At 46.6% G+C, this 11169-nt stretch overlaps 1 protein-coding gene and 1 long non-coding RNA gene across 2 annotated transcripts; both read left to right on the top strand.

Annotated features, from left to right (window-relative positions):
* Positions 1-6863: 6863 nt before the first annotated feature.
* On the top strand, positions 6864-8290 carry LOC117701888 (uncharacterized). The gene is made up of 3 exons (XR_004605887.2): positions 6864-6898; positions 7397-7435; positions 8268-8290. It is a non-coding gene; the product is annotated as an uncharacterized LOC117701888 (long non-coding RNA).
* A 7-nt stretch (positions 8291-8297) lies between these two features.
* Positions 8298-10464, top strand: LOC117701889 (FXYD domain-containing ion transport regulator 4-like). Its single transcript, XM_034493300.1, has 7 exons — positions 8298-8337; positions 8790-8822; positions 8942-8965; positions 9455-9529; positions 9603-9639; positions 10084-10121; positions 10205-10464. The coding sequence occupies exons 1-7, from the start codon at positions 8298-8300 to the stop codon at positions 10222-10224; spliced, it is 267 nt and encodes an 88-aa protein (XP_034349191.1). The 3' UTR covers positions 10225-10464.
* Positions 10465-11169: the final 705 nt, after the last annotated feature.

Raw genomic sequence — 11169 nt, 5'->3', positions numbered from 1 at the left:
GAGGGTGGGCACCCCCTGACCTTCCTCTGTTCACATGGGAAAGAGTAATTTTTTTTTCCTCTGTGAGATCTCCCAAATACATGCTCCCCGCTTTCTGCTGATAACTGACCATGTGCAGGCCATCTATGGTCAGCACTCAATAGATAATTTCAGAACGGACACCTTCTAAGCCAGAACAGGAAAGCAAAGTTCCTTTACCTCTGGATTCAGAAGCACCACCATTATCACACACTCTGAACCCAAACCCAGGGCTGAGATAGTCGCTGTGCACTGTGCAGCAGCCAACATGTCTTCTTGCTGCCTGTTTGTGCATCCAGGAGTCGGGAGCCACGGCAAAAACTAATCTGAATGTTCACCGAGACAGCATTTGGGGACAGCAGGGGATCATGTTGCTAGTACGCTGTGCAGAGGACAGGCGGTGCAGAGCTGTTCTTGTAGTTGGCTCTAATACACCCATGGCAGATCTGCAATCTGCAACCTGGGAGAGTGACTGAAGAGGAACCTCCAGGAAAACTGTCCATAGAAGAAAGGTCCCCCCCTCCCCTGCCCCCCTCCCCAGTCTCATCTTTTTTGTTCCAGTTTCTTGTAGCCCACACTTGTCTCAAGTTTGCTATGTAGAAAATGACCTAAGACTCCCAACTTCCTGCCCTAGACTCTGGCACTGCTCCAAGCTTAAAAAAAAAAAAAAAAAAAAAAAAAAAAGTCCTCTAGAGGTTACATTGTTCTCCAGCAGCCAAGTAAGGCCTCAGCCCCAAATTCCTTCTCCTCAGATGAGTTCTATCCCCTAGGCTATAGAGGGTAATAACCACAACACAGCAGTTACCTGCAGGCAGGAAGACTTTCCTTAGAAGGTGTCAGGAAGGTACCTTGGATCTATGCCAACAGAAGAACCTAGTGCTTTTGCAAAATTTCTGCCCTCCTCAAAAGACCCAATCTAATTTCTACTTCCAAGATCTTTAATAAATAGAAAGAAAAACCTGTCCCACTGAAGGTGGAGGACCAGTGGGGAACTGGACAGAAGCAGGAACTAGGAACCTAGTTCCCTGAGTGTAACTTTGCCAAGCACAAAGGTGAGAAACCACCTCATCAGTGTTATCACCATTCTTGGACACTGCGTGACTCCTCTCAGGGCGGCCCCTGACTGACCACATACTCAGTGGCCGACACTCAGGGCCTTCTGTGTTCTACGCCAAGGCCAGCTCCTATGCTTATGTACCTATCTGGTTTAAGATGTTATGCCTAGTGCTAGTCAGGTGTGGGGAGGCAGAGGGAGGCGGATCTCTACAAAGACTACAAAGTGAGTTTCCAGGACAGCCAGGGCTACACACACACACACACACACACACACACACACACAAAAAAAAAAAAAAAAAAAAAAAAAAAAAAAACAAACAAAAAACAAACAAAAAAAAAAACTGTCTTTAAAAAACAATGAAGTATTGGGAGTGGGGACTGGAGAGATGGCTCAGTGGCTAGGAGTTATTGCTCTTCCAGAGGATCCAGGTCCAGCACTTACAATGGGTAGCTGACAACCGCCTACAACTTCACTTCTAGGAAATCCAGTGCCCTCTGACCTTGGACACCTTCACCTAGGTGATATACATAAACTCATGCTGGCATACACACATAATTTATTAATATGCACATAAACCCATTAAGGAACACATGCATTCACATAACTTATAAACATGCACATAACTCACACGGGCACACATACATACACATAAAAATAATAAAATCTCTTTTTTAAGGAGCCGTTAAGGAAATACTGAGACGGCTCAGTGGGTATAAGTGGTATGTTAGGTGTCTCCCAGAGTCTGTGATATTGGAATACTTGGCCCTGGTTGGTGCACTGCTTGGGTCTGGCTTGTTAGAGGATGTCACTGGAGGTGGGCTTTGAGAGTTTGAGACTTGTGCCATTTCAGGTTGGCTCTCACTGTTGAAGACGTGAATGTTCAACTGTTCCTGCCATCATGGCTGCCTGATGCCATGTTTCCCTGCTGGGATTGGTGATGGACTCTCATCCCTATGAAACCGTAAGCCCAAACTGCCTTGTCCTGATGTCTTATCACAGCAACAGGAAAGTAGCTGATAAAGTGGGTGGAGGCACTTGCTGCACAAGCCTGACAAACTGAATTGGATTCCTGAACCCATGTAATAAGATGGAGAGAACTCTGCCAAATTGTCCTTTGACTTCCACAGGTGTCTGTCTGTCTGTCTGTCTCCGTCTCTGTCTCTGTCTCTCTCTCTCTCTCTGACACACACACACATGATGATGATGGTGGTAATGATGAAGATTAGTCATTCATATAAGTGCTGGGACTGAGGAGATGGCTCAGCTGGTGAAGTGTTTGTCAATCATGCATTAGGACCCGAGTCACAACCCCCAACACTCACATGAAAAAGCTTGGTATAGCAGTTTCCATCTGTAATCTTAGTGCTGACATTAGAGAGGTGGAGACTTGCTAGACAGTGGCACTTGCTAGACAGCCAAAACCAAGATGTTTGCCAGGCATGATGGCACACAGCCTCCAGTCCTAATTCCCATTAGCAGAAACAGGTGGAATCTCTGTGAGTTCAGAACCAACCAGGGCTACAGAGAGATGCCATGTCGCATAGAAAAGATAAACCAGGATGGCTCAGTAGGAAAAGGTGCCTGCCCTCCAAGTCTGGCAACCTGAGTTCCATCATCTGGAACCACATACAGAAGGAAGGAGAAAATTAGCCCCCCGAAATGGTCCTCTGACTTCCATACACACATCATGGCACACACCATGCACCCATACCCACACACATGCGCACCAGGCACATACACAAACATATACACTAGATATACACCAGAACTGCAGGACTGAAGAGGCACTGGTAACATGGAAGGGCTCAGGGGACCACCTTAAACCTCTTCCCCACAACACTCCAGAACCCCAAGAACACACAACACCACAGCTCCTCCTAGAGCCAGAGGGACCTGAGAGTTTCACCTTTATCTCAGCACAGATGTGCCAGTAATTAACTCAATGATAATAATCTCCCTCATCTGAGTCAGTGTGTGCGAGTGGGGGAGTAGAGAGCGCACTTCAAGATGTGGGCACAGGCAAGCACTTTCTGAAAAGGACTCTCATGATTCCTCCAGAAATAAGGCCAATAATAAACAAATGGAATCTTGTAATATAAAAAGACATTTGTGCAACAAAGGAAACATTCAGTCAAATGAAGAAACTGCCTACTGAATGGGAGAAAATTTTAGGCAGTTATAAATCTCACAGAAAATCTAGAATATATAAAAAAAATTTCAAAAAACTAAACATCAAGAAATTAACGCCACGGGCGGTGGTGGCGCACGCCTTTAATCCCAGCACTTGGAGGCAGAGGCAGGTGGATTTCTGAGTTCGAGGCCAGCCTGGTCTACAGAATGAGTTCCAGGACAGGCCAGGGCTACACAGAGAAACCCTGTCTCAAAAAAAAAAATAAAAGAAAGAAAGAAAGAGCCGGGCGGTGGTGGCGCACGCCTTTAATCCCAGCACTTGGGAGGCAGAGGCAGGCGGATTTCTGAGTTCGAGGCCAGCCTGGTCTACAGAATGAGTTCCAGGACAGCCCGGGCTATACAGAGAAACCCTGTCTCGAAAAACCAAAAAAAAAAAAAAAAAAAAAAGAAAAAACCAAAAAAAAAAAAAAAGAAAGAAAGAAAGAAAGAAAGAAAAGAAAGTTAACGCCCAATAAAAAATGAGCAATGGAACTGAACAAAGTTCTCAAAAGAAGAACTACAAATAGCTAACAAGATTTCCAAAAGTGTGGAACATCAGGCTTATTGGTGCATGAATTTCATCCCAGGAGAAGCAGGTAGAGCTTCGTGATTTTTTCAGGCCAGCCTGATCTATACAGTTGAGTTCGAGGACAACCTCAGCCACACAGTGAGAGCCTGCCTCAAAATCATCGAAAGGAAGGAAGGAAGGAAGGAAGGAAGGAAGGAAGGAAGGAAAGAAAGTAGGACAGAAGGGGAACATAGTTGGTCATTAGGGAAATGCAAATTAAGACTACTTAGCGATTCCATCTTAACCCAGTCAGAATGTCTATCATTAAGAAAGTACATGACTGGCTGGAGAGAACTTGCTGCAGAAGATCCAGGTTCAGTTCCCAGCCCCCATGTGGTGGCTCGCAACATCCGTAGCTCCATGGGACCTAATGCTCTCATCTGACCTCTATGAGCTCCCATGGGGACACGTACATACATGGAGACAAATCGTTTGCACACAAAAATGAATAAAATCTTCAAAATCAATAGATCTTCAAAACAAATGACAACAAATATTGGCAAGGATGTGGAAAGCGGGGAAATGTCACTCACTCTTGGTGGGGGTGGAATTCAGTACAGCCACTATGGAAGTCACTGTGGAACTTTCTCAAAATGCTGAAAATAAGCCTACCACATGGTCTGTTATACCGTTCCTCAGAATGTAGCCAAAGCAGCCCACATCTACAGAAAAACCTGCACAGACATGTTTGTTGCCGCTGTATTCACAATAGTTAGGGGATAAAACCTGCCTGGAAGGCCAGCAAGATCAGTGGTCGGTGCAGAGGGGGGACACATACACAATGAAATTTTATTCAGCTTTAAGAAAAGGTGAAATTTGAGGGGAAATGGATGTGACTGGAAAATATACTAATTAAGACAAGTGTGCTGATTGCTTTTTGTCAATTTGACATAAACCTACACATATCCGAGAAGAGGGGTCTTTATTGAGAACATATCTGAGGAGAAATGGAGAAAATGCCTCCATAAGATTGACTTCTAGACAAACTGACATCACTCCTGGCCAGGTGGTCCTGGGCAATATAAGAAAACAGCCTGAGTGCTGGGTGTCACACATCTTTAATCCCAGCATTCAGGAAGCAAAGGCAGGCGAATCTCTGTGAATTTGAGGCCAGCCTGATCTACATCTACATAGTGAGTTCCAGGATACCCAGGGCTACATAGAAAAACCCTGTATTAAAAAAAAAAAAAAAAAAAAAAAAAAAAAAAAAAAAAAAAAAAAAAGGCTGGGTGAGGCAGTGGTTGCACACACCTTTAATCCCAATACTTGGGGGCAGAGGCAGGCAAATCTCTGAGTTCAAGGCCAGCCTGGTCTACAGAGCAAGTTCTAGGGCTACAGAGGGAAACTCTGTCTCAAAAAACAGAAAAGAAAAGGAGGAGGAAGAGGAAGGAGAGAGGAAGAGAAACAGGATGAATTGATACAGGATGAGTAAGCCAGGAGGAATAAGCCAATAAGCACTTCTCCATGGCCTTTGCTTCAGTTCCCACATCCAGGTTCCTGCCCTAACTTCCCTCAGGAACAGACTCTTACTTGCAAGTGTAAGCTGAACCCTCCTCACTGAGTTGTTTTGGTCATGATCTTTATCATAGCAACAGAAACAAAAAGACAACCTAAAAAGGGAACTGCTGAGCAGTGGCGGTGGCGCACGCCTTTAATTCCAGCAGAGGCAGAGGCAGGTGGATCTCAAATTCGAGGCCAGCCTGGTCTACAGAGCAAGTTCCAGGACAGCCAGGGCCACACAGAGAAACCCTGTCTGGAAACAGGAATAATAATAATAATACAAATAAAGGATAAACTGTAATGAAATAATAAAATGTAAATGTGTGAAGTGTTCCATGATTTTTATAAAAAAGTACTTGGGGGAGGAAGGGTAACTGAGAGACGGCTCAGCAGTTAAGAGCACTGACTACTCTTCCAGAGGACCTGAGTTCGATTCCCAGCACCCACATGCCTGCTCACAACTGTAACTCAAGTTCCAGGGGATGTGACACTCTCTTCTGGCTTCTGCTGGTGCCAGGCACTCAGACAGTACATGCAGCGTGCAGTACATGCAGGCAGAACACCACATTTACAAAATTCAAAAGAAAAGAACTGTAGGATCCTTTAACAGCCCTTTCCCACAGACCCAATGGACAGACAACCTCCACTCTTCTGCAGTGACTTCCTGGACAGGGACAAGTCCCTCATCTGAAAAGGAACAGAGAGGCCGAGTATCACCCAAGGCATGGTAAGATGATTCTGGCCGCATCAGACAAAGCGGGCTATCTTCTGCCTGGCAATGTCCCTCCCTCTGTGTAAGGCAGGCAATAGTCTACCTGGGGCAGGAAGCCTCTTATTCCAGGCTGAAGTAGGGTCCCCAAGTCACAGGGTACCCAGGTCTAGCAAGAAGGTGGTAAATGAACCAATGGGTCCCCATCAGGCCCAGCCCCCACTCCTCTGAACACCAGGTTCAAATAAAAATAGTGTAGCTGCTGCCAGTATCTATGATCTACTTCACTGTCCCCAAGGTATTCCACACAGCACAAGAAAGCCAGAACCCTGAACCCCTGCAGCGTGTGTGTGTGTGTGTGTGAGAAAGAGAGAGAGAGAGAGAGAGAGAGAGGAGAGAGAGAGAGAGAGAGAGAGAGAGATCAGAGATAACTTCTGAATCAGCTTTCGTTCTACCCTGTGGTTTCTGGCTCAAATTCAGGTTGTCAGTCTTGGTAACAAGCATTTTTTACCTTCTAAGCCATTTTACCAAGCCTGGAGTTTTCTTTTAAGACCTAGGTAGACTAAGGAAGCCCCCTTTTCCTCCAGAGCAGGGACTGAAATCCAGTGGTCACAATTCTCCCTTTTTTCCCTCATTCCTTAGCTCTAAGTAGCCAGGACCCAGCACCGGCTCTACCCTGGGTGTGGTGAGTGAGCTAAGGCCTGAAGAGCAGGTGGGGGAGGGCTGCCTACGGGAGCATAAGAGGTAGGACCAGTTCCCTCCAGACTGCTGGTGTGTGGCTCAGGGCGGAGCCCCTGGGTTTAAAGAGCAGAACCCACCCAGGCTGTCCTCAGAAGTCCTCTCCACACCATTCACCCTGGCTCTGGTCATCTCCAGGGTGAGTAGGGGTTTCTCTAGGACTTAAGTGCTCCTTAGAAGGGTGACCTCGAGACTTTCTGGGGAAGGGGCGGTGGGTGCTGACTCCAGGACTTTGAGAAGTGAGTGACTATTTGGGGATTGTGAGAACAGAGATGGCCTCTCCGGGCCTTGACGGTTCTGACTTTTTGACTGTGTTCAGGACTCAGTTCAAGACTAGGGAAGTAAGAGCCAACCTTTAGCAGAAGCAAAATGAAAATGCGACATAATCCAGGAGCTGTGGCTTTGTGGGAAGGAGTAGGAGAGACAGAGGACGGGCAAAGGAAAAACCAGCTTCAGAGACTGGCTAGACCATAAATACAGAGATTTTTTAATCCAGTTTTCCATCTTAGGGCAAAAGGCCCATGTGGTTTATATATACTGTAGCAGGCTTTCAAGGCTAGGTATATTTTTTAGGATTGGCTTCTCATAGCTCCTTTAATTTTGTCTCCATAATTTACAAGGTTGCTATTATTTACAGGACACTGAAACACAGAGATATTACCAAGTCACACACCTGGTAAGTGGATGTGAGAGGGCTGAACCCAGCCAGTAGATGCTGGGTCTGTGATCTCATTAGTAGGCCACAGTTAAGTACAGTAGACAGTAACTGCGACTCAGAACTGAACCCTTGACACTAGCCTGTAGCCACCATTACACAAAAAGAAGGGATGGGGCTTTTTCTTTCTAAAACTCAACTGCACAAGGAGTATCACATACAACGTAAATGGGGGCCCTGGGTCGGACCTACTCACAGGAGAAAGGGGCTGTGTCTCTCATACCAGCAGCCCTTTCTAGCAGGTACCTATGCTCTCAGTAGATCTGGGGCTGCTTGGAGCAGAATTCCTGGCTCTAGAAGAGGAGGCTGGAACAGCACCCTCCAGCCCTGTTCTTGAATTCTGAGATAATCTAGAACTCAACTGGACTACTCCAGGCCCAGATCTTTTCAAGTGGGAGAGTCTGGGCCTGACACCCGGTTAGGAAAGCCTAGCTCCTACGGAGAACAGAATCTTACTTTGAGCGTTTGATTTTATCTTTGTGAATTCCTACTTCCTGTGGAAGAAATGATAGTTTCTTTATAAAGCTCTTCCCAAAGCCCAGTGTGGTCACTACAGGGTGTTCTGTCCTGAACACGTAACTGAATTAAGCAATCTACATACCCGTGTAATCACTAGTGCCATCTGTAGATGTGAAAGCAGAAAGACTCATCTTCTTACGGTCATCGCTTGCCTATGTAGGATTCATATGCCTAATTTTCACACCAGTTCTGCCTCTTACTAATGGGTGAGCTGTGGCAGGTCACAGAGCACAGACCCAAGCAAGCCACCACCTCTATTCTGCTTCTCAACCAGCAGCCTGCAGCCTCGACCTGGGTGTCTGATATGGAGTGGGATAACCTGTGCTTTCTCCTGGTGCTAGCAGGTGAGTTCTCCATACACTCCATAGTGGAGACCAGACAGCCTCTCCCCAGAGTAGGACTGCTACCCAATAAATGTGTTTACCTTTAAACTGTCAGCTGCATGGAATGAGGACACTGAAAAGTTGCTTAACGGCTTACTGAGTCAGTGGACTGTGAAAAACGACAATGCGTATCAAAGTCGGCTTGTTTCTTTAAGAGGCAAGAGCCTGGCTCTGTCCAACACTTTTCAGACAAGGTTAAAATGAGTCAACCATCCTGCTCAGAGCACAAGAATAGCAGGACAAGAATACAAAGGGCTATGAATGGGAAGCCATGGGCCTCAGGATGAGTTGAAAAAGCCAAGGCCTACTTGGATCTGGTAGGACTAGGCCAGGGTCACTTCACAGATCCCTCTAGACAGCTGGGTTTTTAGACATCAGTGTGATGAACACCCATTTCTGCTTCTCTCACCCAGGTCTGCCCACCTTGGAAGCCAATGATGCAGTTGGTGAGTACCCACCATTGTACATTCACAGGTGATACCTGCCACCTGCCTGCATTTCCCTTCTAAGACCCCCATATCCTGTCTCCTAGTTTTGGTATTTATTTACTTTTCATTTACTGCAGATAAAGACAGTCCCTTCTACTATGGTAAGAGACCACACCAACCCCCATCCCTTCCCACCCCATCACATTCAATCCTTGTCTGCTTTACACCTCTTCACCAAGCAAATGATGCAGATGGTACATAACCCAGGAGTCAAGGTGGGGTGGGGTACCAAACCTGTTCTTCATTAAGAGCTAAAAAAAAAAAAAAAAAGGAAAGGAAAGGAAAAAGGGTGCCTTGGGGCATGGAGCTGGGGTTGGTCCAGTGAACCTTGTCCTCCTTTCTCTAGGTTTATCTACTTTGTCTCTCGTGGCACTTGTCCCCATGAGATACATGATGTACCTATTAACCCACTTGGTCTTCTTTTTACTGCCTGGGATTTAAGTGCCATGTGGGCAAGCACTTATTTATAAGACAAGGGGGTGCTTGTAAAGGTGTCCCACAAAGCCACACCCCAAGCCCCATAAATACCTTTTGAATGAATGTGTGAGGGTACTGTGAGGCGATGTCTTCTCTTTGCCCCCCACCCCCAGACTGGGAGAGCCTGCAACTGGGAGGAATGATCTTTGCGGGGCTCCTGTGCATCGCTGGAATCGCCATGGCCCTGAGTGAGTCGAGGGATGGTAGTGTGGGGAGAGGAAGGCTCCGACTCAGGCTGGATCCATGTTCTTTCCCTCCTAGGTGGCAAGTGCAAATGTAGGCGCAATCATATGGCCAGGTAAGCCAGTGGCCAAGTTGTATGTATCTTTGCCTGAGCACACCTATGGTGTGAGAACCTTCTAGGACCAGCAGAAACCACTACACCCTGTCTATTCTTTGGGCTAAAAGTGGGATTTATTTAAAGATTAAATAAAACTCTCAAAGGCCTCAAATCAGGAAAAACCCCTGTCCTTTGATATAAAAGTCACTATGGATGGAGATTATTCAGGTTTGTGCCCCGCCTGGCAGTATGTACCTGCAATCCCAGCATTTGTAGAGGTAGCGAGATCAGCAGGCCATCCTTGGTTACATACCAAGCTCAGGACTAGCCTCAGCTACTACATGAGACCATGTCTCAAAGCTCAAATACATATATATATATATAATATGCCCTTGGAGAGGGACATGGGAAACCCTGAGGAAACAGAAGATCTTGATGCTTGTCTGCATGTCTCCTCTCTAGTTCCTTGCCTGGGAAAGGCACTCCACTCATCACTCCAGGTGAGCTGGGCCTCTGGTGGGATGCAGGAAGGGAGAGTGATAGGGTACCAAAGGTCACTAAGAACTGACCCAACTCTCCACAGGCTCTGCCAGTACCTGCTGATCTGAACACAGAACCAAGTTGGAAGGCAGCTTTTTGACAGTGTCCTGTTGTTATCTCCCCTCTGGAGACCTTCCTCTCCAGGATGGCTTCCCTAGAGCACACTGTTAAGTCCTCAGAGACAGGGAAGGAAAGGTGTTCCAAAGCTGACTTAATATTAAACTGGTCTTGCTGTTCTGTTCTGTGGTCCTGTGACCCCTCTGTGATGTGTGGGGAGAGTAAAGATGTGGGGATGCCTGACGAGCTGTCCTGTCCCTTATGACTTTTTATATGGAAGCGCATTCTCACTACATCCTATCTTGAGAACCTTCTAATTCACTGTGTGCCTCCAATGCTCTCCCATGGGTCAAAAAGTCCAGCAACAGGAATGAACTTGCCATAAAAGATACCACAATGTTTTATCCAAAGACTAGAATGTGTGCCAGAGACCCTAGCAGTTCTGATGGATCGCCTTTGCATGATATAACCTAGAATGATGGCTTAAGTCACTCTGGAATCCCATCTCACCGAGACTTCGATGACCCATCCGCCCTCAGATCAAAACATAGAAAACCTTCTCCAATGTCTGGGATGCAAGTGCATCCAGCAGTCTCAAAACCGTAATAAAGGCAGAGCAACAAAAGCCAGAACTCAGAACTCTTGGGTACAGCTTCCGCTAGGTGTTTGGAGAAGTCAGGCAGCTAGAGGCAGTGGCCCAAAATCGGACCCAGGAGGCAACTGAATTTCATTTTGGGTTCAGAAAAGTATGAAAAATGTGGTACAGAATTGCCCTGGATAAGGGAACCGGGCATGCAAATGTCAAGGGCACAAAAATGGCCCTGAGCTGTGCCACTGTAAGAAATGTGACTGCCATGCCTGTGAGAAGATCCCAGCATGACAGCCGTTTTGCAGTAGCACCCCCTTGAGGTGCTTCGTGGTGCTCTTCACCCTGTGTGAAGCCTGCTCAAA

Source organism: Arvicanthis niloticus, unplaced genomic scaffold (assembly GCF_011762505.2).
Source record: "Arvicanthis niloticus isolate mArvNil1 unplaced genomic scaffold, mArvNil1.pat.X pat_scaffold_304_arrow_ctg1, whole genome shotgun sequence".
Lineage (NCBI taxonomy): Eukaryota > Metazoa > Chordata > Mammalia > Rodentia > Muridae > Arvicanthis > Arvicanthis niloticus.
Note: the sequence above shows the minus strand (reverse complement) of the source record. Positions and strands in the feature narration are given on the sequence as shown.